General features: G+C 39.2%; 5 protein-coding genes across 7 annotated transcripts; 3 read left to right on the forward strand and 2 right to left on the reverse strand.

Moving 5' to 3' along the window:
• The first annotated feature begins 591 nt into the window (after positions 1 to 591).
• LOC146449664 (neuropilin-2-like) lies at positions 592 to 3,685 on the forward strand. Its single transcript, XM_085101694.1, has 3 exons — positions 592 to 968; positions 2,242 to 2,555; positions 3,352 to 3,685. Exons 1-3 carry the CDS (start codon positions 689 to 691, stop codon positions 3,490 to 3,492), a joined length of 735 nt encoding a protein of 244 aa, XP_084957820.1. The 5' UTR covers positions 592 to 688; the 3' UTR covers positions 3,493 to 3,685.
• A 130-nt stretch (positions 3,686 to 3,815) lies between these two features.
• On the reverse strand, positions 3,816 to 15,012 carry LOC146449665 (coiled-coil domain-containing protein 39-like). The gene is made up of 24 exons (XM_085101690.1): positions 14,708 to 15,012; positions 13,635 to 13,754; positions 13,470 to 13,527; positions 13,265 to 13,353; positions 12,968 to 13,126; positions 12,160 to 12,252; positions 11,601 to 11,729; positions 11,009 to 11,068; positions 10,607 to 10,738; positions 10,134 to 10,237; positions 9,585 to 9,756; positions 9,398 to 9,463; positions 9,116 to 9,205; positions 8,496 to 8,588; positions 8,217 to 8,288; positions 7,909 to 7,981; positions 7,625 to 7,689; positions 7,246 to 7,362; positions 6,562 to 6,653; positions 6,075 to 6,122; positions 5,690 to 5,845; positions 4,653 to 5,255; positions 4,433 to 4,539; positions 3,816 to 4,144 (listed from the first exon to the last, which is right to left on the reverse strand). The coding sequence occupies exons 1-24, from the start codon at positions 14,792 to 14,794 to the stop codon at positions 4,020 to 4,022; spliced, it is 2,910 nt and encodes a 969-aa protein (XP_084957816.1). The 5' UTR covers positions 14,795 to 15,012; the 3' UTR covers positions 3,816 to 4,019.
• A 59-nt stretch (positions 15,013 to 15,071) lies between these two features.
• On the forward strand, positions 15,072 to 16,227 carry LOC146449666 (uncharacterized). The gene has a single exon (XM_085101693.1). The coding sequence runs from the start codon at positions 15,149 to 15,151 to the stop codon at positions 16,064 to 16,066; it is 918 nt and encodes a 305-aa protein (XP_084957819.1). The 5' UTR covers positions 15,072 to 15,148; the 3' UTR covers positions 16,067 to 16,227.
• A 1,487-nt stretch (positions 16,228 to 17,714) lies between these two features.
• On the forward strand, positions 17,715 to 23,689 carry LOC146449667 (AP-1 complex subunit sigma-2-like). Of its 3 annotated transcripts, none has more exons than XM_085101697.1 (5): positions 17,715 to 17,767; positions 17,875 to 18,053; positions 18,521 to 18,629; positions 19,338 to 19,475; positions 21,108 to 23,689. In XM_085101697.1, the coding sequence occupies exons 1-5, from the start codon at positions 17,765 to 17,767 to the stop codon at positions 21,150 to 21,152; spliced, it is 474 nt and encodes a 157-aa protein (XP_084957823.1). In that variant the 5' UTR covers positions 17,715 to 17,764; the 3' UTR covers positions 21,153 to 23,689. The 3 variants fall into 3 exon arrangements, with proteins under 3 accessions (XP_084957823.1, XP_084957822.1, XP_084957824.1); XM_085101696.1 differs by having other exon boundaries at positions 17,717 to 17,767; positions 21,208 to 23,689; XM_085101698.1 differs by having other exon boundaries at positions 17,717 to 17,767; positions 22,597 to 23,689.
• Positions 23,690 to 25,661: 1,972 nt separating this feature from the next.
• Positions 25,662 to 27,982, reverse strand: LOC146449668 (dnaJ homolog subfamily C member 21-like). The gene has a single exon (XM_085101691.1). It carries the CDS (start codon positions 27,850 to 27,852, stop codon positions 26,182 to 26,184), a length of 1,671 nt encoding a protein of 556 aa, XP_084957817.1. The 5' UTR covers positions 27,853 to 27,982; the 3' UTR covers positions 25,662 to 26,181.
• Positions 27,983 to 27,994: the final 12 nt, after the last annotated feature.

Genomic DNA, 27,994 nt, shown 5'->3' on the forward strand with positions numbered 1-27,994 from the left:
GTGGGGGAATTTTATCAGTGGCACAACGCTCGAAGAAGAATGGAGAGAGAGTTTTAGAACTGAGAACTAAAGCAAATCAGAAAATTCGGATACGTGTGGATGGCTGAAAACGATTCGAATACGCTGCGTGTGGACGCGAAAATTTTCGCATCCGCAAAAAAATATTTGCGGGAAAAAAAATTTCCGGATACGTGTGGACATGGCCTAAAAAAGGCATGTTAATCTTCTGAAGTTAGTGATTTCATACCAAAGATTTAGTTAGCCTCCACAGTGGAATTCCTTTTTGGCGATAAAAAGGTCGCCCAATGCGCTTGTTGATCTTTCGTAATCACTCAACAGACTCTTAAATGGATAAACGCTTCGCCATTTGCAATTGGGACATGATAAGACAGAAAACGCAAGCCAATACTGATTTTGCCGGGCGACATTTCCGCGCGTTTAGTGGCTAAGTCTCTCTGTCTTGTTGCGGTGCGCAGGAAATATGTCTCTCTCTGAAAAACGGAAACTGGCAACTTATCCATTTACTCTTTTAGCTATACAGATCAACATGTCAACGAAGGTTGTCATAATCCTTGCCTTACTGTGTCGTTTTAAGGGAGTCACAGCTTCAATCAACTGTCTTTCAATCGAATCAGTCGCTGACCACGCCCTCTTCCATCATACGTACAAGCTCACATCCGGGACACGCATGGAAAGCTGCGCCGCAAGATGTGACGCTGATCCACTTTGCTACAGCTTCAACTACGTCATTCCCACCATGACTTGCGAGCTTAATAACGCTACACGATCGACAGATTCAGGAGACTTTCTACGCAGGCCCGATGCGGTTTACTTTGATAAATTGAAAGCACCTCATGACTTTTGTCAAGCTTCTCCTTGTAAAAATAATGGAACGTGCAAGATTCTTAGTCGGGGGCCTGGGTTTGAATGTTCCTGTAGCGATGAGTACACAGGAGAAACATGCGAAGGTAAGAAATGAGAGGGCCTAAATGAAATATCAACCTCACGTGACACTTTCTCAACCATTAAGATAGGAAATATCACGAAAAGGAAGATGGGAAGAACGTCTTTTACCTTCCTATGCTGCCTCGCGCTTGTTCAAAATGGGAATAACCTTCGTAGGAGGCTACAGAATCGAACAATTACTTCGTCACGTGCGTTTGTCATATGATTGGTCAGAATAATAGTTTTTAATTAATGTTTTGGTCCTTAGATTCCCAATTATGTTAATAATAATAATAATAATAATAATAATAATAATAATAATAATAATAATAATAATAATAATAATATAAAAAAAATCTCTTTTTTAAAATATTCCAAATAAAATGTTATTTACAGGTTAAAAGTAGCTATTAAAACTTATTTACAATTCTTTTCGGTAAAAAAAAAGACTATTTTAAGCACATTTTTTTTTTTTGAAGAAAAGGGGAAAAAATCTCATCGAATTACAACAATATTATTATTATTCATTGATTTTTACCTAAAAAAAACCCATCAAACTATATCATAAAAAAAAGAAACAAGAAAAAGTATGTATAAAAATCATAGGACATTTTGGCGAGGCATCTATCTAATTCGAAGTCTGCGTCTCGAACGTTGCTTCCAAATTACTCTTCTCACTGTTCTTGACCCTCTTAGACAGAGTAAAGCGGACCTAAGGATTGCAAAGGATACTTTAGAACGTATCCAAGAGACAGTGGTGGCATAGTTCTCTCCTTTCTTCGCTGCGACTAGCTCTGCCAGCCTGTCATGGTATCTCTTGCACTCCTCTCCCATGCCGCCTGTTGTTGTAAAGACTAATGGTGTAAATGTTCCCTGTTCCACGTCCATCACTCTTTGCGTATACAATCTCTTCTTGTCGTTCTCGTGCTGCTTGTATATCTGCTTGAGGTCCAGGTCTCTATAAGAATCAGCGTTGGGGTAACATACCCGTACATCAAAGAACGCTGACCTTTGTCTTTCCCAAAAACCTCTGGCATGCTTGGAAGCGACTCTCCCGTGAGTTCCTGGAGGACGGGCTCAATCTCGACATCATTGCAGACCTTGCCGAGCATGTCTACCTCAAGATCTCTTAGCTCATTATGGCGCTGTATTATGAAGCTGCCACGCCTGCAGACCATGGCATGATCAACAACATAATAATAATAATAATAATAATAATAATAATAATAATAATAATAATAATAATAATAATAATAATAATAATAATAATAATACATGTAACAGTGAACTCTTCAGTTTGCAGTCCTTCTCCTTTGGGTCTTGGTAACCATCAGCTGCCCGACGAAAACTTCAATGCCACCGAAAGTTTGAGCCCATTCCGACCCAGTGACGCGCGATTACATGCAAATACGTCTTGGGTCAGCAACGGCGAGAAATTTGACGACTTTCTACAGATCAGTTTCCAGCCTCTCTCCAAGCTCATCACAGACGTGGCTACCCAGGGCAATCCAAACCATGATTGGTATGTTAACCGTTACCAACTTCTGTACAGCTTGGATGGTGTCACGTGGTCCTACTACGAGATTGCAGGATTTCCTAGATCACGAAAGGTGGACTTTTATTGTATCTACTTTGAATTGCTGTGGGCAAACTGTATCGTGAATGTCACAAATCAATCTCGTACCCAGGGTCCTCAGGCTCTTTGGCCAGCGGCTAGTCGCCAGGAGAGACTCTGTGAAACTGGAATTTTATTTAAGTTTTTTGATTGGCTGCCTCGTAACAGCTAGTCTGAAATGTCAGCCGTCTCCTCTCCCTAACCCACAGGGGGCGCGGGAGAGGGAGACGTCTGAATTCCGAGCGTTATAATGTCGTCCGTTGACGTCACGTACTTTTGCGAATATGGTAGGTAGTTTTTGATTGGTTCTTCCCTAATTGAAATAGATAACCATTTCTTATTGGTCGAACTTGCGAAAACAGATATTCCATTTCGGCGGCGAATATAAAGTGTTGACAGGCCAGACACAACTCTCTCTCTCCCGCGCCCCCTGTGGGTTAGGGAGAGGAGATGGCTGACATTTCAGACTACGTAACAGCTTGCAATCCTGCGGTAATAAAATTCCAGTACCCCAGAGTCTCTCCTGGTGACTAACCGCTGGCCGGAGAGCCTGAGGACGAGATTGGTCACAAATATTTATCCTTTGCTGCAGACTATTCAGAACTATAGATCGAAGGTGTTGGAAGAGAGCTACCTCCCTCTACACCCTTGACACACGGAAACACGCTCACTCATGTAAATCCAGATTTAACTAGTTCGGACGGCCTCACCCCTAAGCCCTCATAATTAAGTATATTGATGGCAGAAATGCAGAGCCTCTTCCAATTTATTTCTTTTATGATCTGCTTTAGGAATTTGCGGCTAACAACAACAAGAACACTGTAGTAACAAACAAGCTTCAGCCCCCAATCCGAGCAATGTACCTGAGAATCAAGCCAAAGTACTGGACAACAAAGATCGCATTGAGAGTGGAAATTTATGGCTGTAGCTGAACTTGACAACACTAAATAAGAAAGACGTTTTTGGCAAACGAGCTGGACTAGCCGTGCAGGATGAGAAAAGACATAAGCCTCGAACACAACGTTAACGTTAGGAGCTTGGAACACAACTTGGAACTTACTTAAGGACAACAAGTTTAGTTCTCAGAAAATCTGCAGTCTTTCTGATTATTTTTATCCAATCGGAAAATTACACGGGAATACGCGTGCAAGGCGAGTAGTATGTAGCTTACGGCGATTTTGTTGTTTAGAAACCTCCCTGACGAAAACAGTGGACTGAGTTGAATTACGAGCAAACGGATTCTCGCATTTGAAAATCTCATTAAAAGTTGCACTCTTTATTACACATAGAGATCCTTTCCAACCAATTAATAACAACCTTTACAGCATTACTGCATTTGTACCGTTAGAAATAACTGATTATTTACAAGAAGTATATTTACAAAAACATCATTGGCTCGCAATCGTTATGACAGAATAAACTGAATGAACGTTGTCAATGTTGTAAATAAATACGCAATTTAACGTCGGTCGGTGCTTCGACGACTGGCCGCGCTGCTCGCTCGAGAGGAGGCCTTGGAGCCAGCTGTGGAACCAGACCTGGAACTTGGTTTCTTTGCTCGAGCACTGCCCGTGGGAGAGACACCTGTAAACAAGAAACATAGTTAGAAAGCCCCAACTAAGCAAGTCTTTCTTGTCTTTCTTTAATTTGTGCGTTATGTAAACACGAACCCAAAAGTTGTAGTCTAATCCTTGCTCGTAGCTTTCAGGATGGAAAAAAAGAGCGGCTTCTGCTTCAGAAGTAGAGCGCAACATAAAGATAAACAGCAGAATCAAGCAGCCTACAGCGCATGACACAAAACTAGCCGTGTTTTAAGTAGCGCACGGCAGAGTAGGGAAGAAAACTAGCGCAAGATAAAATTTCCGCACACACCTGGCTTGGGACTCCCTGCTCCTGTGGGGCTCGCAGCCCCAGTAAGAGCCAAAGCTCCAATATCAACTGTGCCAACACCTCGGCGGCTACCAGTGGATATATCAGACCTGTGGAACCATCAAATATCAAATCAGTAAGTTGAATAAGTATAGTACTTTACGACATCCGTAGTAACGACGCGAATCTAATACGAGGACAATTCGATGTCATCCCATCTCACCTTGCGGATGATAGAGTTCCCGAACTCCTGGAGCTACGTGTCGATGTAGGCCGAGAAGTCCCGGGTCCTGGGGACGGAGGCATAGGTAGCCCGGCCTGGCTGAAGTAAATCTGGACACTGGGTCCAAGATCCGGGTAATTATGCAGCACCTCACCCATCTGTTTCATGGTGCGTGTGTTAAACTCTCTGAGCTCTCTCAGATCCATATCTCTCTCCTCGTGAAGTTCCCCTGAACTTTTCTTTGCGCTTCTCACAGCACGAGCTATTTTAGCGGCTTCCCGAGCAGCTCTGTCCTTCTTAGTTTTTTGTTCGTCCAGTTCTTTCTGTAAGTTTGTTGCCTTAGCTTCTTTCTCGGTGATCACTTCAACTAAGGCTTGTTCGTCCGCGGTCAAGCTGTCCAGCGTGTTCTGCATGGAGCCCAGGTCCTCCTGTAGCTCACGGATTTGTCGTCGTTTGTATTTATATTTATCCATCACGGCACGCGTCTGATCTTCCAAGCGTTGTTTCTCGTCAAACTCCTCGCTCATCTCATCCACCTTGTTAAAGCTTTTCCTATAATTCTCATTGCGGCCGTTCATCAACCGCAACGTGTTCTCCAACGCCCTAGAAAAGATAAAGTACGCACCAAATTTAGACTATCTTAATGATGATGGTGATGTGCAAAAGGAAAAACTACTGAGCTCAGTAAATGAAAGCGAGGATAAGGAAAGATCATATTAACGGAGATCTTATAACAATAAGTTAATTACTTTGGGCGTTTCAGTCTGACAATAACCCGGCGGTAGTTTCACGTTTTTCTTTCGCGATTTTGCTCTTTAGCATTGTTTGAAAAACACCTGTAGATGTCTTAAGTTTGACTTGAAGGTCATCTGAAAGCATTAACATCTTTTAGATGCTTAAGGACCCTAATGACAAAGTTACATCGGCTGAGAATTGGATGGCACATCATCTCCAATTTGTCGATTATCCAGCCTCCCTCCAACCCTTTTGTTCTCTGTTGTAAAAATGAAACAAACACGAATTGGGATCCCTCTCACCTGATCTCCTTCTCTGCTTTCCTGATCTTAGCATCCAGTTCATCGCCTCCTCGCTGTAGTTCTTCCTTCTCTTGAGCTGCCTTGATGACATAATAAGCTTGAGACCTCTCCTCCTCCCCCTCGGGAGGCGCCATGGAAATCATAAGAATTTCATATCTGTTGTAAGCAAACACAGTTATTGTGAATGAAAAAGGGAGGAACAAACAGCACTCTTAACGGCTATGAGAAGCGTTACAGAAGCAAGGAAACGAGGAAACGCCGCGAGAAAGGAGAAAAGAGTTTCCACGCGATTATGCGATTGGAAGCGTTTGCTCGAGTGCGCTTCTCGCTCGAGTAATGCTAGGTTGATTTATTCATTCTATTTTTGTTTGTAGCTGATACATACCTTTTCCTTAATTTATCGATCTTGGATATCCGTTCATGAAGCTCGGAGCTGTGAGGTAAACAAACAAACATCATATTAACGACCAAGAAAGGAGGAAACACGAAACGACAAACAAATGGCAGTCAGAAGCAAAAGATCCACGCCAGCTTCCTTTAGAGCTGTTATGTGGGGCATGCGCTATTTGGTCTCTTCAGTAGGGAATAGGGCGAAAGGAAAGCGATGTCTACAGGCTCCTTCGCCTCTCTCCCCTTCCACATTTTAGTGAGGAATTGCTCCACTTAAGAGCCTGTCCACAGAACACAGTGGGGTTTGTGGGTGCCATACTAAACTGGATGCCAGAATGAGGAGGAGGGTTGGAGGTGTCAAGCTTAAATGGATTACGACGATTGCTTTAACTTCGGCAGGTGCCACATTAATATGTAACGCTGCTAATCGAGTAGAATGGCGCCAGTCATTTTACTGCTTCTGCCAAGAGTGTATAATATACCTGACTGTTTGTCTTTCCTCCTCAGCAGACTTGATCTGGGCTTTCAGCATGTCCTTGTGGATGTCAATTTCATGGCGTCGCTGCTGCATTGCCTGTAACAGGAAAACAGAGTCAGTGGAACTGTTAGTCCTTTTAAATTTTAGTGCTGCAAAATCTGAGACATTTGCTGCAAATCTGCGTAGGCCAACAGAGAAAAGTATTGCATTTATTTAGATGAATTAATAGACTTCACTTTGAGATTTCATCCAGAAATAAAAAAAACACTTTGTTCACAGTAGTGCACTTTCAATAGTGACTGAAAACGCATCCGGACATTTTTATAAACACTAGCGTTTACCCATTTTGTTATCATTTTCATTATTTCCACACCACTGCGTTTTCCTTTAAAAAGGCTCACCTTTAAACGATTTGAAGCATTTTCACACAAAGCCCTGATTTTAATGATCAGATAGAGACGGCGCAAGCGCTTCCAAAGTTTGCTGTTTCTACACGTTTAGACTAAAACGACGTGTTTACGAAAATCCCCTCTTTTGATGACACCTTTAAAAAGTCTTCGTGTTCGTAAGCGTTTTGATCGTTTGGAGAAGACTTTGGGTGAAAACTTAAAAAAATGTGATTTTTATAAAATACAGATGTATTAGTGTTAAGCATGACTTGAAAGCTTTTAAAAATCAGAATACTTACCGTCTCCAACTGCAGTTTTCTCTTCTCAAGATTGAGCACGTTGTCTGCTTTACTGCTGAGAGTTTCTCGGAGTCGTTTGATCTCCAGTTTCAAAATGTTCTCATCCACCATAAGGTTCTATAAAAAAGAAAATTAAAAATTTCGATGCAGCTGTATAAGAAAAACTATGCATTCGCCACTTAAGTTACTTACTTAGTAGACAAGCTTTGTACCTAACAAAGAGCGTATAATTCAGAAAAAAAACTGATACTAGTTCTGATCTCATATGAGAGGCTGGTTGATTGCCTATTTCTGCTAGCGTGGCTTAATTCTAAAAAGAAAAGTTGTATCTAGAAATCATAAGTTAAAGAACCTAAAAACAAAAAACAAACAAACAAACCTGTTTTAAAGCCACAACTTTCTTTCTTTCCCTCTCCGAACTGTCATTGTGAAGATTCAACTCCTCTGTGAAAGAAAACGGATTAAAATTTTAGTTACTACGCTATCAAGTAAAAAAGCTGTTAAAACAAAGGACCAAACGTAACGGAAGTCTGATAAGATTTAAAACCAAATTCTCCAAAGGTGAATTGTGTAAACAATGCCACACAGACGTTAGGAGAATTTGATATTGAGCTTACAGATTGGTACGAAAAAGTTTTCTTCAAGTTCCACAACAAAACTTACCAATTTTGCTTGTAAGATTTTTCATTTCTTCTTTCCCTTTGCTCAAATCTCGGTTGGCACGTCGAAGGTCATCCTGGGGAAAAGAAGCACGGTGGTTTAGAAAAAAATCGGTGATCATGCTCAAAATGTCAACATTAATACTGACGCCTAAAAGACTGTATGGAGCTACAACACCCTTCACACAGCTGGTTGGAGTATGCTGAAATGCAGTCATCCAATGCAAAAGGAAAACACAACTTTATTTATACACAGGGAGTTCCTTCAGGCTTACAAATCTACAAGAGAACTAAGCATCAACTGAAACTCACGTTTAAGTTCTTCATTTGAGCACTGAGAAGTGTGTGAGTTGAGTTATGCTCCTCCATTTGAGACATCAACTCCTGCAAAATTAAAACAAAGAGCTTTAATATTTTTCATTAAGTAACTTAGAATCAAAGGCAGGACTAAAAGTATGGCTATGCTAACAAGTCTCTAATGTCAACAGCTTAATCGAAAAATCACATAAACGTAATTTTTATAAAACTGGCAACAAATCAAGTGTTATTGAGAAACTCCAGGCTGAACAGATGACACACTTGTAGCTTTACCTTAATCCTGGCCTCCAGCTGCAGTTTCTCTTCATTGCTTCTCTCTCCCTGCATGCGGCTTATTCTGCGCTCTAACTGCTGCAGCTGAAAATCCTGTGAAACACAACAAAAATAGATTGCATGAGCATTTTGATGAAGCTGGCTTAGTTTTGATATTAACTTTTCTACAGGATAAGGGGGTGAGTTTCTAAAGAATCTGCAGTACTGCGTCAATGGGGAGTAGAAACGAATGTTTGGCTTAACAACAGAGTTGATAACTAAGGTAACTTGGCCACTGTAAAGAGATTCAAGTGCTGACATTTCAAGGGCTAGCACTTTGTCAGAACGAATTGGGCTAACACTTGAAACGTCAGCACTCCCTGGGCAGCATTCAAATCTCTTGACAGCAGCCAATTTACTTCAGTCATCAGCTCTGTTGATAAAGCAAACTTTTGTAACATAATAAAATTTTAAGCAATATACAGTGTAAGTCTGTTTCTGGTGTTCACAGACAGACAGTGGGAAGTAGTGCTAAAAATGGCAAGGGAGTTCCCCCACAAATTTTTCCTCACACTGCTTTCCACTATCCAAACACATGAAACAGGCCATACTTCCTGTTGACAATAACGTTTTTAACAAACCTGCATATATATGATTTCTTGTTGCTTGAGCGATTCCTGGTCAAGTTTGTGAAGCTTGCTACTCAAGTTTCTGCTTGCAGCTCGAGCTCCCTGGATAGACAAACAACTCGACATTAACACTAAAATACAAGTTTGTGACCACAACAGAAATGACAAACAAAGAGGATATGAAGATAAAGATCATCAACTAAAAGCTGCTACCAGTTTCATACAACCACAGCATTATATTAAAAATTAATAATATAATTTAGTTTACAAAGCAGAAGTGGGGAGGGAGCTCACCTGAATTTCAGCAGCAGTATTAGTCTCCAAAACTTTACACTGGTGGAGTTCTTCTGTTTTTCTAAACTAAAATAGGAAATATCATAAGATGTGACTGTTAAATCAGATGATCTTGATCAAACTTCATGTATCAGTTACAATATTACAAAGACCTCGGAATTTGCTACCAACAAGAGATGAGCCTTACTTGTGTTTCACGTAGTCTACCCAGGTGTTTTTCAACTTCATAAATCCTAGCTTCTTCTTCCTTTAATAACATATCCATTCTCTGTGCCTTCTCTTCAGCACTGAGAGTTTCATCTGTTACAATTTTCAGCTGTTGTCGCAGATCATCTCTCTCCTTTTGGACTCTCTCAAGCCTAACAGGAACCAAATAGGATTTCAAATCAATACTGCAATTACGAACAATCTAATATTCTTATTGTGACTAGCTTTAGATCACATCAAAGGGTAGGTTATGAACAGAAACCCTTGTCTGGATTACACATTGCCAGCCAGCAAGGGGTTCGAGATAAGGAAAACAACAAGCCTCTGTCTGTGAGTAAATTGAATGATGCAAACTCTAGAAATACAATCATGTACAGTCAACTCCCACCTTTTGGACACCTTGCTTATTTACAGACTTTGCATCATTGCAGAAACTAAATCTTGTCCCTGAAGGTGTCTGCTGCGGTGGGAGTTTACTGAAAATATTCAAAAGTAAACAAATTTGACACACAACACAAGAGCTGCTTACTTTTCAGTTCTGTTAACCACTTCCTTCTTGAGTAAGTTCCACTTTTGCCTGGCACTGTCCAGATCTTTTGCTGTCCTATCCACAGTGTACTTCAGAGTATCCAGCTGGCAAAATAACAGTGTTAAATGAAACTTAATCAGTCTGTCAAACTGGAAACACCATGCTCACTCCAGACCAAACAAATTTTCTTAAGTTATATATTTATAAGTATTCAATAGTCAATCATTATGATTCAAAACAGAACTACTTTTAAACAATAGCCTTAAACAATACCAGCTTGGAAAAAGATATGAAAAAATCAAGTTTCAACCACATCTGCGGGAGGGGAAAGAAGTATAGGAGGGGGTAGACAAGAAGTGGGCCATTTGATAAATTTTTCACCCCTCCCCCCTCCAACTCATGCCTAGGGAATTTAACTGTAGAGGGTACAGCCTGTTAGCACTAATCGTGTCTTCTGTAGAATTTTGATTTACCTCATCTTGGAACTGAATGCGAATCTGTTCTGAGTCTTGGTATTCAAGTCGTAGTTTAGCTGCCTGTCTTTCTGCTACACCAACTTTCTTTTCCTTTTCTTGATTGTTGGCAAGTTCGCTCTCCAGAAATTTCTGATATTTTTGAAGCAAGAAAATGAAAACAAGGTTACTTCTTTGGACCAAAAAAATTTTCAATTAATCATTGTAATATACATAGAAGAAACACATAATAAAACTTAATGTTTTGGTACATTTAATTACAAGGTGGAGCTAAGAATGTTCAAAATAACTGTCTTGGCCTGTAATCCTAATCCTGAGAAAACAGCATCTTTTAAAAATTAGTTTGCAACAAAACATTATTCCTTTAAGCAAGCTCCCTGATACCAAGGGACATATAATCACCTGTTTTTCTTGCACATGTTCTTCTCTGTCCCTCACTTCAAGCTTTACTTCAGCAAGTTTCTACCAACAAGAGTGCAAAGAAAACCAACTGTTAAAAAGGTTGCCTGTTGCTCATTACTTTTTACCAACTGAAAGAAGCCTTCACTTTTTCCAAGAGATTTGAAATCTTTACTAGGCAAATCCTAATGTTCAAATTCCTCAGAAGGGGGTTTATTCTTCCTCTAAAATGTTTAATAATTTAAGTAATCAGGTCAAATTAAGCTCAAAATTATTATTGAGCTTAGTTTGACCTGATTACTTGTCCAAGTGTGTTCCTTTCTCTTTACTGACAACACAAAGATGTAGCAGAAAACTGAAGGAACTTTGTCAGAAATTGGTAGGTGCAGTGCACTGTACCTCTCAAGAGTGAACAATTGAATTGGAGACACACAAACAAAAGAGAGCAGGGTAGCTTGGAGACAATCTGTGCCAAATGTCCTCAAGTTTTGGTGTCACTTTCACATAGGAGTCCACCCTTGGGTGATAGATTTCAATGTTGCGAGTTGCAGGTTAGATTTACGACAAGTATGATTCATTGAGTGTCAAGACATACCACAGCCAGTTGGTCCATCTCTCTGTCCCTCTTCTGCATCTGTTCAATGGTGTTCTCCCATTGTCGTAACAATTCTTGTCTCTCGCTGTGTGCCTTACGAAACTCTTCAGCCGTCTTGTCTAATTCAATCTTAAGGAGCAAACATAAGGGTTCTGTGAAATACAGGCTTACTGCTGCACCAAAGTAACTTTTGATATGTAGTTTCAACAAATAATTAATAAACATTATCATCATCATCATTGTCATCTAGGTGTCAATGTACAGTTGACTCCCGATAACTCAAACCTTCAAGGGAAATTGAAAAAGGTTCGAGTTATCGGAAGTTCAGGTTATCGAGGGTAAAATTATATAGAAGATGACCTGAAAGGAAAGGAAAATTGGTTCGAGTTAGCGAGGGTTGGAGTTATTGGGAGTCGACTGTATTCTTATTATCTGTGTTACTTTGGTAAAATGTTTGTAAATTTTAAAAATAAGGCCAGAGATAAAAAGGTCAAAAGAGACTGGGTGGGTGTGGTTGGGATGAAGTTAACCAGTCTGTTGTTGACTTCATGTAACTGACCTGAGCTGTCATGGTGAGAGTTAACTCATGCTCCAGTTCCCTCCTCTTCTTTGCAGCATCATCCGTCATTCTTTCCATTCTGAGTGTAAGTTCCTAATCATCAAGAAATGATCATGATATGTTTACTTACAAACTTGTCAAGATTTGTTGGTCACATCCATAAACAGTACACTTACACAATCTCAAACAAAAAGAGGGAGTTTGAGATAATTTGCTAGTGGTAAATTGCCACTTTAAAGTTACTGAACCCTCAAACGGTGGTGAGTGGTCTTTGAATTACTTTATTGTTAATCCATCTTGAGCATAGTCTCAATTCCTTTCACAAGCTTAAGGATATTTCCTGCTCGCAAAAAAGAATCCTAGTCTTGCCAACTTGCAATGTCTTGAATTTACCATTCATTGTAAACCCTTCTTGTACCTTTGTGGCATAAAAAAGAATGAATATGTGTGGGGAACTTTCCGAAGGGAAATTAAGTTATTGTGCCTTTATAACATGCAGACTCTGAAGTTCATAATTCATCCAACCGTTATGCTTTTTGCTGCCATTAATCACTGCAGTGGACCTCATTGAAAACAAAAAGGTTTGGATCAGGGGTCAAAAGATCATGTTTGTGTGCTGTAATTGGTGGATTTCAATCCACTTTGTCATTTTCTGTATTTTTGTGGTTAGCCAGTTGTCACAGACTGTAATTATGATTGACAACAGTAAAACACGCAAATCATTAGCTGGGGTTGAAGTTCAGAGTCCATATGTTATTGAAAGGTGCAGTAACGCAAAAAACAACATTTTACACTGAGGGATACTTACCTTCACTTTGCCTTCATCTGAACGGGTGTACTTTTGGAGTGTCAGTGCATCCTCATCTTTCCGAGCAGATTCCTCTAGCCATGCCTCTAAAGCCTTTTGGTCCCAGTTCATCTGGCTCTTTAGATCCTCCAGACGTTGGGTGTTTCTGAAAATGTTGTTCTGGTAATAAAAAGAGGAACTGATTAGGGATCAAGGGCAAAACAATAATGTTAATTTTATAAAAAGGCATATTTCCAAATCAGCTTAATCAGCTTACAAGTACATGTATTAACAAAACTAATGAGTAATTTCCCTTACCTCAAGGATATTCCTCTTCTCTGTCAGGTCTTTTATTTCATTGTTTATTCTCCTAACTTCATTATTGAGTCTTCCTTCTTCTCGTTGAGCTAAAAATAGAACAACGGTATCAAATAAATAATCTTCTTTTCCTCCTATGTGATACAACAATACCAACATTATTATTCAGCTGTTTTAGAGTGTCCAAAAACACCTGAATACATACCAATCTGTTTCATGTGATTTTCAGTCTCTATTTCTCTTTTCCTTGCATTAAGCAAATCCTGTTCAAAAGAAGCAAAGTATTGTACAAGTAAAGGAATGATAATTGTCATATTTACATGTAGCTTACAATAATTTTATAACAGGATGACATTTCATTTCTACTCACCTGCGTATGTTGTAGTTCCTGTTGTACATTTCTGAGATGCTCACTCATAGCATAAATTCTATCTGAGTGTTCATCAAGCTGTTCTTTATGTGATGTTATATTCTTCTGAGAATCAGATACCTTGGAAAGAAATAAACAATGATAAGGATTTACAACCTTTGGGGAACTTGACTGGAAGTGATATAGTTATGTCCAACAAATGACATGAGTTTTCAGTCCATCACAATCAGTTATAATAAATTTACACATACAGTAACTAAGAAAACTATTTAGTCAGTTAAAACCCCTTCAGGCAGCTGGTATATCAAAGGATAGTGCCCAAGGCTGGAAGATTCTCCAACAAATAAAAAAGGTGAAAGAGCCAAAGCTTTGAGGGCAACTGTGTATTATCATCCGATATACAAGCAAACTGGAATGGGTGTTTATTTTTTGTAACCAGCACCAATTAATTTCTAATACAAGGGCTTTATATTGGAAAAATCAAAACAGCCACTGAAGGTTATGGTGTGATTGCAGCCAAATAAATGCAAGCTAACTAGTTTACTAGATTTTGTTAAACTGTGATGGAATTACAACAACTAAGACTTAAAACTGTGACGTTCTTCCTTGTTTTTCTTATTGAAAAAAATTGGACGACTGTTAGCATCTAATAACTGCCGTCCGATTTTGTACTGTTTGACATGTTTTGTCCAATGAGAATGTGCCTGGGAACCTGCCAACCGGAACCACAATCCCAACCTCTATATGGTGGTAGACCCTAGTGGTATTTATTTTCGTGTTTGTGAGAAAGATGCATGTTTCAGTGTTCGCATTGCGCAGTGGTACAATTTATATAAAAAAATAATAAAACCCACAGTTATGTAGCTTTACTTAGCTAGCATTATTTGTCTTTTATAAAACTCAACAGTTGCTTTTATTAGCTTTACAGATCATTACAGAGGGAAGTTTCCCAGCCATCATTTCTGCTTGTAAGTTAAGCTTACATTGTAACCTGAAGATGGCAGAGAAATGTTAGAAATATTTATTTCTCTGCAACTCTCATTTATTTTATATTACTCAAGACAGAATCTTACCTCATTCTCCAACTGTTTATTCTCCAGATTCGCTACTGGCATGGCAATACCTTCATCGAAGTTCAACTCACTCACAATGTCCTCCATTTTGAACACGAACAATGCCTCCAGAAAACAAGACAAAAATGAACAGAATGCTATATATATTTCTTAGCACACGCAAATACGTGTACAGAGGACTGAACTAAATTGTTTTTATACGTCCTTGGTCCTCCTTCCACGATCTTTCTAAGCATAAAATTTATAAATCGGCTACTTCAAAGTTGTTGTGGAAACGGCGAAAACAACCCGCGCCAGTAATGCAATGAAGAACGACCAGCGGATACGCTAACAGCCCAGCCCAAGTCCCGGATGTTTGGAACTTGTACCCAGATTCCTGTTGACAAAGAACACGTGAAAACTACATTGGAACGAGAAGTGAAGAACATTGTACTTGACGAAATGCGAAAGAAAACCAAAAATACAACTCGTAGGACCAAGTCAAACCAAAAAGAGAGCAAGCTAGTGGATCAGAGTTCTACATCAATTGTCTTTGTGGATGAGAACTCGAGTGAAATTCATGTACAAGACCAAGAAGAGTCGAACGTACGCATGGGAAAGAAAAACAAAAATGCAAAACGCACAGACAAATCAAGCCAAGGAGAGGGCAAACTAGTAGATGAGAATTCTCAGTCAATCGTCTTTGTTGATGAGAACGCGGGTGAAATTCATGTTCAAGATCAGACAGACATAACTAATGTGGAAGAAAATATAAAGGATGATTCGGATCGTGTAATTGCTGTGATTGACAAGAATCCTGAAGAAAATAAAGATGTAGAGGAAGATGAAGATGATGATGTTCCTGAGGATGTATCATGGAAGGCCAGTAAAGAAAGTGTCATTCGAGAGCGGATACGGGAAAAAGAAGTCCGTCTTGATATTAAACGAAAAGAAAAACAGATGAGAATAGAGAGAAATGAAAGGCTGCAAGAGCAGAAGGAAAGGAAAAGAGCAAGAGAGTACTCCAGACTACCAGTGGAGGTGTTACAACAAATTGCTAAGCAACAAGAATCCCAGGCAGACGAGATGGTGGTAACACCGACTGTCACTGGAGATCATCTGACATTTGACAGTTCAAGTGAAGACGAACAAGAAGATGAAACTGAAGATATTGAAGAAACACCACCTATTAAAGTTCTTGTTTTACCGAGGGAAACAAAGAAACCAAAGAAAATTCAGGAATCTGCAAGTTTATTTTTACAACAGCATTTATTTGGAGATAGAATTCAACGCATTTCAGCCACAAATGACTCAGACTGGAAACAAAAACAAAAGAGCAAGTTTCGCCCTGCCACTAAGTTTTCCAAAAAGTATCTTTAGTTTTGTTACCTGCATCAGGCTCCATATTTTGTTAGCTTGTTAAAACATTGAGCAAGTGAAAGCAGTGCAAGCAAACTTAATATGATGCAAGTTATGTTCTCCCAAACTTTGAAGACAGCAGTATTATGTTGGAAATTCAGATTTTAATAACCAATAACAATAAAAAACATGCATTGATGTCCCACATGCTTGAAAGTGTCTACCAGAACTGTAAAATTTATTTCAGGGGTGGGTTGGGGGTAGAGGTGTCAATCAGGCCAACCTAATTACAGGCTGACACTACAGCAAAGGGCAATTTTATTTGGGCCAATATTTCAACTAGTACCACTTTTCTTTCATTGTAACTCTATCCCTGAAGAAGGCTTAAGGTGCCCTTTGTCATAGTTTCAACCCGGCAATCAGTTTGGTTTATTTACACGTAAAGTTATGTCTGGCGTGTGCATCTCTACTACAAGAGATACTCAATGGATTTGAGTATTCAGAACAGTTTATTTGTGCATAGTGTGGTCCTCTGCAATCCAAAAATTTCGTCATCGCTAAATGAGGTGCATTACCTTTAGTACTTATTAGTTACCTTGGGAGATCTGTCGTCATGTTCACCCAGGAAAGGTGGGCAGTTAATATCTGGTATAGTTGGCAATGTATTTTCAACCAAAGCATATAGTTAGGTTAGTTATTGACCACCCTATCCTCAGACTAAACTCCAATGGCAACAAAAAAAATTGGGAAAAAATTCCAAGTAATCAAACTAGCAATTTTTAAACTTAACAATGTAAAGAAAAGAGGGTGTTAAAACCCCCCAAGCCCCTCCCTGTCTGTGGTCCTTGATCAGTGGGGGCTCCTGAATATAAAATGTGTAATAAAATAAGCCAACAATACTCCATGCAAAAGGTCACGCCACACAGCTTTGTGGTTTGGCCGGTACCTTATGCATGCGTACAGCACTGCCCTGGTCATATGCCTGCAGTGCTGTCAACTCTCTCGGATAATCCAGGAGACTCCAGATTATGGACTGTATCTCCCGGTCTCCTGATTAGAGTTTGAAATCTCCCGGATAATCGCCGAAGTTTGCCATTTCTCAAGTAGACTCGACTTTCTGACTATAAAATTTCCATTTTTTTTTTTACGTTGTTTGAGCTATTTTAATGTTCACATCAAATTAAACATTTCCTCATAAACGACTCCGGTATGTCATTATAAAATGTGATTGATGGGAAGTAAACCAATCATGTCATATGTTACAAGACAAAAACATCTTTTTCGCACGTTTTGTGTCATCGCAATTCATGAGGATGGGAGAGTATTTTATGCACAAATGACGTCATCTACCATCGCTTCCCTATCAATTCTCAATATTTGAATACATTGGGGGTTGACGACGTTATGCCTGTGGTACTGGATATATTGCGGAGCTGTGTAGTGTGGCCCTTGAGGTGTAAATGTTTTATGTATATTGTGTGCCCAGCTCTTCAAACTCATGGAAAAAGTTTCTTATGTTGTTTTTTGATGAAAAGATCCCAGCTATTTTTATCCTTTTGATGGTATCCGGGATACAAAATTAGATGTAGTTACGTGACGCGCCCTGCGTGACAAAAGAAATAAAACCCGAGAGGTCTGGATATTAGGACAATTGCTCCTGCGTACTTTGGCAACAACTGCTGACTCTGAATGAGCCCGAAGTGACCTCTGAGAATCAAAATGGTGAGTATCGACAGTATATTTCCCTTTGAAGAATTTCGCAAATCGTACCACTCGGCGTTTGTATATAACTCTTAATAGAGCGACATGATTATGTTATTTTACTTTAGTTTCAGTTTATGTTGCTGTTTAGCCGTCAAGGCAAACTCAGACTGCAAAAATGGTACACTGCTTCGAGCCAGAAGGAAAAGAAGAAGATCACTCGCGATCTCATAACGACTGTTCTTGCGCGAAAACCAAAGATGTGTAGCTTTTTGGAATACAAAGATATGAAGGTCGTGTATAAAAGGTAAGTACATGGAAGTTTTTTGTGGTTTTTATCGTTACCAGGATAAATAAAAGCGTTTATAGTCATGCAACAAAACGAATTGCATGAAAAAGATCTGGCGACAGCTAGCGCATAATAATTCTGTATAATTTCCTTGTTGGGTTGTTCAAAACCCAGTCAACGTGTACATAGCTGGACTGAAAACCGACCAAGTTTGCCAACGTTTTCCCGATGCAACAAATAGGAAAAAGTAACATTAAGGGGGTGGGGGGGGAGGGGGGTATCCCTACTGAAGGTGTTCCTGAGGAAAAAAGTCTAACTTGAGACTAGCCAATCATTCAAGATGTAATCACAAACAGAAAAATTTTATGCCCAGAAGTGAAACACATAAATCTCAGATGTTGTTATTGAAATCCATTTTGACAGCTTTTTCCCCAAGGCTCACACAAAACTTTAATGGCAAAAATTTATTTTCTCTAACTTCCTAGATATGCAAGTTTGTATTTCTGTGTGGCAATAGAAAAAGATGACAATGAACTCCTCACACTGGAAATAATCCACAGATATGTTGAGCTTCTTGATAAGTACTTTGGGAGTGTAAGTATAAGTCACAGCTTTTTATAAATCTGAGAGCAACCAGCATCTACTTTCTCAGTTCTAATCTATGTCATTAGAAAGATTTAGAATTGTGTTTACGGCAAACAGGAAATTTGAGATTCGCATTTATGTTTTCTTGACAAAATGAATACATAGATGAGAATAATGTAAAATAATTGTGGCCTTTGATGCTAATGCAAAACTACTCAATTTTACTCTGAAACTGAAAACAGCGAGGGGCAAATGCAGGATAAACATGGTCATGTGATCATTTCTGCCATTTGCCATTTGCTATAAGCGTAATCTCTCTATTATGTTATTGACCATTTAATCAGTGTTGAGAATAAAGCCAACATTAACCAGGGGATGATGTCTTGATTTCCAGGGAAGAGGGATACTCTCAGAATTTTTGGTTGGTTTGTGTGGCCCAGAGTTTTAAAATCTTTGACCCCTTTCAGACAAATGTACACTTTGTTTGTACTTTATTTCAGGCCTTATGTTAATATCTTCCCCTTTGTTAAGACAAAGATGTGAAAATCGATACCCTATGTTGGATGAGTATCCAAAACTCTTCCTATTGCAGACCAAAACAGCTCACATAGTAACACATACCCATGTATTGCCCTTAACCAAATCTGTAGGACTAACATACGATTTTTTACTTTCATGTTGGCTTTATTTTGAAGGTATCTTTATCATTTTTGACAGGTATGTGAGCTAGACATCATTTTCAATTTTGAGAAAGCTTATTTTATGCTTGATGAGCTAATACTTGGAGGAGAGATTCAAGAAACCAGCAAGAAAAATGTTCTGAAGGCAATCTCAGCTCAAGATCTTCTACAGGAGGTATGTGGAAATTATGTTTCTTTTAAGTTCTTGTCATGATGAAAGTAACATCAATTTGCTATGTGTAATCTTATAGCACAACGACAAACAACTTCCAGCCATCTTAATTACGTTAAAAAGTCAGGGATACTCTGACTTATAAGGCTGATGCTGATGTCAAATGGATTGAGCGGCTAGATGGGTTTGTCTGTCAATGCTGGTGCACAGCCACCTCAAAATGTTTTGTTGCAGTGGGTGTGAAAACCTGCCATGTTTTTGCAAAGACAAACAGGTGTAGTAGGCAGCGAAGGCTGGGCCTTCTTGTCTGCTTGTGATTCCCAGGATACATGTAGTTCAATAACAGTAGGTGGCAAAACTACAAAACTACTCACTGTCAGCACATTTTGAGAGGGTGAGTCAGGGGAAATTGATTTCAGTAGGCATTGAAGGGCTGAAGTTGCTTTTGCTCCTTTGCTTTTTGCCTATCTTCACTTACTGCAGGGCTGTAAGATCTGTAACTATTCATTTCTGATCAACTCATTGATTTCTTTATGAAATGCTTACACCAGAAAACCATGTTACACTGTTTATTTTGTCATTTCACAGCTCCTCATAAACATTATCAAAATTAATATTTAACAAAATAAATGTGTTGAAGTTTTTCATATAACCTGTAAATTTTTTGAGAAACATTATTAACATGACCTTCTAATAAACCATCATTCAAACAACTATGCTAACCTGTTAACCCCGTCAATAAAAAAAATAATAATAATGCTTATTATTACTATTATTATTATTATTATTATTATTATTATTCTAATAATATTAGTATTTGTCCCAGTGTGTTCACACAATTCATAAGTGGAGTAAGCATATTACTTAGTACATTATTTGTCTTGTTGTCTAATTGTCATTGCGTTTTACCCCTGCATATCAATTCGTCTCTTTCATTTCTGTACATTTCTCATATTACCACAGAAGGAAAAATATCTCAAGACATGCACACAACTTTCAATTGGAGAATACATTCTCTGCTTTTTGCACTTACTTACCCGGAATGCAAATTCACCTTTCTGGTTTCATGAATCCCAGATACATGTTACCACTGGGGAGAATTTCAAAATTAACTTTGCTTGCACATGGTTGTTATGTAATTCACTAGTCTTATTCTCTACCACTTGTACCTGCACACCTAACATCAACATTCAAATTCTCTGTACTTGTTATTTACATTTCTCAAATAAACTCTGTTCAAGGATAGAACCTTTCATATTCTATGCTGTTTGCACTTGTATACAAGATTATGCCAAAATTTAAATCTATTTTGGTATTCAATAAGATGCAACTTAGCTCATTCTCCAATCATGTCTTCTGTTTGCACTCACCTGACACACAAGGCTATGCCATAACAGTCTGTCCATTTTTCATATTACTGCTATTAATGTTCAATAATTTACCTTGGCATGTACAAAAAAATGGTTCTTACAACAGTCCAGTTGGCACTCACACAGTGTACTTTCGCATACAATTTCTCCTTACATTCACCATTCATTTCTTATCTTCCCAGTAGGGAGACATGCTAACTTGATCGCACTTGCCAACTTTTCTTCTCTCAGCCTCCTCTTTGCCTTCCTTTCATACTTTTGACAGGAAGCTGAACTTCGCAGTGCTTTGGAGGAGATGGGTCTTGCCTGAATTCTTTCATCTATAAATCACTATTAGTACCTCTTCGTCTACTTTTGTTCTACAGGAAGGCGAACTCCAGCGCACGCTGGAAGAAATGGGCTTGGCCTGAACTTCCTCCTCTTAGAAATCTTCCTTCAACGTTTTGTCCTGCTACCTTCACTTCTGCTGACCAAGAAGACAAGTTCCCTATTTTGGAGTTCCTCTGCATTACTTACTGTAACATTTGCAGATTTTTTTTTATATAACTCAGTTATTTCTAAAGTTAAACGTTTTCATTTGATGTTGTAGAGATTGTTTAAGCTTAACAAGAGTGATAGGAAAAGAAAAATGAAATACTGACATAGATAAAAGTACTCTAATATTATTTCTCATTTCCAGCAAAAGTTTTTCATAATAAGAGAATGTAGAATCTAAAAGCAAGGTTCGGGTATTTTTGTGTCTGTTAACATATCTACTTCTTTTCCAAGGTAAAGTCCTTGTAACTTTATGGACAGTATAGGAGAGACTTAAAACACTTTTCAATAGGTCCGTTTCAAAATGCCTGTCTAGTTAAAAGAGTTTAGAAAATCACTCTAAAATACTAATATCAATAACACTTGTTTTTGCAAACGAAAAGGGACATAGAATAGTTTCTTTAAATAGTTAAAGGTTTGGTTACTATCTATTTCAATGCTTTTCATAAGGTATAGCCATGTCTGTGAAGAATGATTTGTTATTGATTTTTGGAAACTGAAACCAATTAAATCATAGAGCCAGTTGTCATGACTGGAAATAACTCTGTCAACCAATCGGAACTCGTTTTTGTGTCTTTATAGTGATTGGCCCAGTGTTTTGACTTTGGTTTTGCTTTCATAGAACTCAACAGACCTGAAAACAGCTGTGCTTTCGGAAAGTCATTGGAAGCACACTAGCTTCCACACGAATAACGTCTAACCGTTTTTATTGGACACGTTAAAAGCACGAAAAACTTAATAAATACAGACATAAATGAATAAATTAATTAGTAAAATAACAAGAGATACAAAAATATGTGAACAGCCAACAGGGCCAGCGAACTAAAAAAAAAACATGAGAACTACGGTAAAACAGGATTAAGAAGCAATCAGACAAACAAACAAAATTCGGACCAGTGACAAGGACAATCTTTAGACAGAGGCCATATTTGCTTGAGTTACGTTGTTAAGGAAATTTTCACCATTGCTTTCCTCAAAAAAGAAAGTCATTTGTTTAATATTTAAATGAAGTTGAGTCTCAGGAGAATGAAAAGCTGTGTTTTTGTACGGTAAGCCTCCCACTAAATTCGCATCTGGCCGAGGCTTGCCGTGCAAAAACAAGGCTTTTTATTCCCCCGAGACTCAACGTGGCCGCCAAGTGACAAGGGTCTATGAAAGCGACTGTTTTGCAGTCCTCTTTAGGCTTGGCTGTACTTTATATGTTTCTGTTTGTTTGACAGGAGGGTGAACTGCAGCGTACATTGGAGGAAATGGGGCTGTCTTGATTAGAAGTTGCATGCATGCTGTAGGGAAGGGAGAATGGATAATTGAGTTAACTTAAGTCTTACACTGAGTCTTCTAGTTGTTTCTGGACCTTTGTACCTTTTAAACTGTAAAAGTGCATCCCACATTCTTTATTAAAAAGTAATGGTATAACTTAAAACAGAAGTCACAGTACCGCTCTATGACTTTCTTTTAATATCGTCTGAGAGAAACTGTAAAGGTCGTAGATCAACCTTTGATGAACGATTTTGGTTGATTGTGTTGAAATGCACTTATAGAACACTTGCTCAACTGTTTGATGACGGTTAATGAAATTGTCTTTTTGAAAACTGTTCGACCCAATAGAAAATGAACGTTAAAAACAAACACAAAAAACAGCAACAACCAGTCAAAATCGGTTGATGGTAAAAGATCACGACCAAAGATTTCGTGTTTAAACCACGTTTCTTCACCTAAGTATGATAAGACGCAAGAATCAATTAAATGAAATGAGCAAGCTATGTAGATAGAACAGGGGCACCCAACGGATCGTTTCGGTAAATTATCTGTTCGGATCCTACAATTTTCTAAAAGGATTTTTCACGTCGAACTTTTGTGATATGGGAAATTTAAGGTTTAGTGTTTTCGGATTGATAAAAATGTTGTTTCGGGTACCGAAAAAAAGTCAGCTAAGATTTTCGGAAAGGAAATAAGACCTAAGGTTTCCGGGAAATGGACAAAAATGCCCTACTAATTTCGAAAAGACTCAAGTTCCCCTAGAATGACCGAACAGATAAAAATATTTTAGCGCTGCCTAAAATGAACCCATAGAGCTTTAAAGCCACTCCAGATCGCCTAAAATAACGTTTCAAATGATCTGAGAGAAAATTGTCGTTGGGTGCCCCTGTTAGAATCCAGTTATTCCTGTCTTCCTTGTATTGTAAGTGAAAACTCCTTTTTGGTAAGACAGGGAATGAAGACTAGTACTTAGAACCCGGAATCCGTGTAAAGATAGAATAAAATGTGAAGTATTAAAGCAATGTGAAGTAAAAGTTGCGTCTCCTTTACTGACTTCTGTGTAAGTATGCAATCTTTGTGCAACTGTGGCACGTAAAATCTGTCTTGTCCTCTGGCGATGCTCTTTTATACTGAGAACGCGGTTACCCATCAGTGGACTTGTGGGCCTTTTACACGGGGGAAACGAGTAACGATTCCTCTCCTTGATAAAGTCCCGAGGCCCGTTCTTACGTTACAGCGCCTAGGACGGGGCAATTCTCGAATGGAAAAATGCCTGATATCATATCAAGCATTTCTCGATCATTGAAGATAGGATAGAACTTAGCGATAACGTTCATTTAATCAGAGCGAACACTCCCAACTATTCTAATGTGGGTCGCTAGTTAAACTTTAAGTACAACTTTCGTTTCGCGTTTCACATGAAAATGGATTGCCAAGTGAAACATCGCAGATTACGCCAACAGAAGCATGCACAAGGCGTTGCTATGCCCACTTGTATGGGTTGGGTTTGAACAAAGTCATACGCCGCCACGGTTTCAGTCAAGATGACGAGCAAAAGTGAGGAAGGGCGGGAAAATTGCCACAACCATTTTCCTCATCGTGTCGGACTCGCGGATGGTTTGCTAAAAGATAACTGAAAAACCCACTTGCAGAGCACGCTCGAATGCTATACAGGAGTTAAGTTTTGCCTCTGAAAGTAATTTTCGTGAGCTAACTAAACAGGACGGCTGAGCTGGAAAAGGACGGCATTGAATTGTTCTGTCCCCAAAGGACGTCATTCGTCCATTGGCGTGCGCTTGATCCAACGTCAAAATGCGGGATAAGTTATCAGTTGGAACTCTGGTTTTGGCGTCCTGTATCTTTGGCAATCCTGTTGCGTACGTTCAATACTAGCTTACCAAAACCCTTACTTGGCTCTAGGCTTCCTTTAGTCTCTGTTTGAATATATGAAACTGCACGTCTTGATACTGTGAAAGATTTGAGTAAACATGAATACAATAAATTTGCTAGTGTTTTCGTAAGCAGCATGACTTCCGATATCCCGCATTGCACGGTAACTTGTGCATCACCGTGATGACATCTACAAGATAAAAACGTTCTATAATTGTGGAAACCCGTTGAAACGATAACCGAGGGTCAATTTTTGGTATAAGGCGGAATAGTCTACACAGTAGAGGGAGTGACCCGCAAAAAAACTGACCTTATTTACAGTGGTTATTTCCATCAGTTACGTAGGCTAATAAGAAAGCTTTCTTATGGACTGCAAAAAATGGCTGCAATGACGTCATGAGGGGAGGTACGGTCTCAAATGAGCCAATGAGAACTCGGAAAAAATCGTGTTAACACGAACAGTGAAGGTTCAGCGAAACTTCTCGCTGCAAAAGAACTACATGGCTATCAATTTAAAAGCCTACAAATGAGTAGTTTACTGTCAATATTGAACCATGGTAAAAAACTGGATTTCGTGACCTTAAGTAGCTATAACGGGCTTCTGGCAAAATCCAATATAAATTTTGTGTCACCTATTTATTTTACTGTTTTGTGTACTAACATAGGACGAAAAATCGAATGGGGTTCCCTGGTAACAACCAGTCAAGTAGGCCTCCTCCTAATCTTCCGGATATTTTCAAAATTAGCAGGTAATTGTTGTGAAGATTTTCATTTTGAGTTTGGATGATCAGTGTTGAAGGTAAAAGGGCCTTCAACTGAACAGAATCACGCAACTTCCTCATGACGCAAACTAAGAAACTGGCACGGAAATTAGAACTAACTTTGTTAGCTTTTTTTGATCATGAAAACCAACAAAGGGTGACGGCAACTTCCGGTTAAGAGAAATTCGTTGTTATTAGTATTGCTATTGAACCGGATGTGGCGTCATTTTCGCAAGCATGTGCGTGCGTTCGTACGTGGGTGATTTCGCTCACGAAAGAAACAACGTGCACGCAATTCTTGGTAGAACGATTGTGACGGACGATAAATATTTGTTTTGAGAAAACATGCTGAGAGACATGGCCAACGCAGTGAGTCGAATATCATAAATAATTTATTAAATACAAAATATGCATACTTTCAGACAATATTGTCATAAAACATTTGAGGAACAATTCAATTTCGCAATTAGTTCAAAAAGACAATAAAAGCAATCTGGTGGTTTGACGGCACTCATACAGAGGATGAATGTATTATTTTCGTCTGCTTCTGCAACTGTAAGTGGTCGTCGATTCTCGACAAACAAACTGTGATGGAATGTCGAAGGTGTTTCACTTTGTTGTCACTACAGTTCATTAGCAACAAAAGACTGCAAATAAACAGTCAGTTATTAGTCAGGATTATCAGCAAAATTTGTCGCGGATTAACAAGCATAGTACAGATCGTCAATAAAATCTATACTGCGACAGATATGATCTAATGTCAGTTGTGTTGTACAGGCTTGTCTCAATGCACTCGACCCTAAAGGCCAAATGCCACTGACGATTAGAACTAAAAACAACAATGGTTCTAAAAGTGGCATTCTTTGCATTCATAAATAAGCCAATAACCAACATTTAGCGTTTCTTTTTTCCTTTCTTCTTTCCTTGCCGCTGTGAGTCGTCTGCCTCAAGATTTGTGTCCAGTTTGAGAGCGTGCCCCAGTTCCTTGATATGCTGGAACATCTTGTTTCTTGTAGGAAACGTGGCTTGACAAACGTTACACTTGAATGCGTTTGTCTCAGTCTTTGAGCTCGCCGGAGCTGATTTTTGATTCGTTTCTACCGATTTTGCTTTCTCTTTCCCAGAGTCGGTGGACTGCTCTGATTTCTTTAAGTGGAAATTCTCTTTATTTTGTTCTTTCTGTTCAAATTCACACTCGTCGTTAGTGACATCGCTTCCTATTTTCTCGCCTTCTACCGTGGCTGTGTCTCTAAGCTCTTCCTCTTCATTCACTTTATTATCTTGTCCTTCACTTCCTTCACTCAAGCTTCCTTCTAACTCTGCTTCACCAATCCCTGATAAAGCTCTTCCTCTCTCATGCAGCACCTTCACTTTGTACCGATTATTCCCCTTGATTCTCATCGTCGACAGCTCCACGGAGTCCATCAGATTCAGTTCTCCTACACTCACAAAATCTCCGCTATTCTCGTCTACACTGTACCTTCCCTTGTTCAAGTAGTCAGCCTCTGGTAACAAATCATCCGGTTCGAGTTCGTTCACAAACTCGGACGAAAGGTTCTCCTCTTGTTCATCCGCCATTTCACGTTTGATAGCAGCCACGTTTTCTTTGTGTTTCCTAGACTTCTCGTGATTAACTAGAGCCTTCTCGGTTTTAAAAGCTTTATCGCAAGCCACACAATAATACTGCTCTTCTTCCTCGTCCTCTGATTGGCTGTCTGTGACGTCATGGTCCTTGCCGAATACACTGTCCAAATCTGCATTCATTTGAGCCAAGTCCTCCTCGAGCCCAGACAATGAGGCCCAGCTCTCTTCTTTATACTCCTCAAACATCTTCTCTCGTTCTCTCAATGCCTCCAGCCGCTTCTGTTCTGTTAGCCGCTTTCTATCTTCGTCTTTCTCCTTTAGTAGCTCAAGGTAGGCTTTGACTCGCTTGTCTCGTTTCCGAACAAACTTCACCAAGGCACGGACCTCCTCGTTTCTTTCCTTCTTGACAGCATCTCGTATTTTCTTGTTGTCTTTCTCCATCAGTCGTTGCACTCTTCGGTTTGGCGCTTCTCTCAAGTCGTATTTATCCAACCAAACGTAAGATTTCAGTGTCGAGTAGCTTTGCCAGTAAGCGTAGAAAGGTTGAACCACTTCTTCATAATCACTGGAAGATGTCCCAAACTCGGGTACTTCTAGTTTTTTATCAGTGGCAAATTCAGCATCTTCTTCCGTTATAATTCTAAAGACGTTGGAATAAACAGCATAAAAGCCATGTTCATCGTCTCCGTACCCACAATAGACTGAGGCACTGAAATACTTCATCAAGTTTATGCTGTTATCCACATAATCGTCCCCTCCTCGGATAATTTTCTCGCGATGTTTATCGTACCACGCTCTTTCTTGTGGATCAATGAGTACTTCATAAGCTTGCTGGATCTCTGTAAAGACTCTTGTGCTCTCCTCAGAGTTATCATTCTTATCCGGGTGCCATTTTAAGGCAAGCTTTCTGTAAGATTTCTTTATCTGATCGTCACTAGCGTCCCTTTCGAGATCCAGTACTTCATAATAGCAACGAGGCATCTTACAAACTTCAGCCTAAAATATCAGGCAACAAAAACGCTACGATCGAAAATTCCGCAAAACAATTTGCAGACTTCTTGCATACCACGTTTTTGCGACAGTTTACAAGATGGCGGACAGCTGAATGCGCATGCTGGGAAAA

Source organism: Pavona decussata, unplaced genomic scaffold, assembly GCF_977016875.1.
Source record: "Pavona decussata unplaced genomic scaffold, jaPavDecu1.1 SCAFFOLD_602, whole genome shotgun sequence".
Classification (NCBI taxonomy): domain Eukaryota; kingdom Metazoa; phylum Cnidaria; class Anthozoa; order Scleractinia; family Agariciidae; genus Pavona; species Pavona decussata.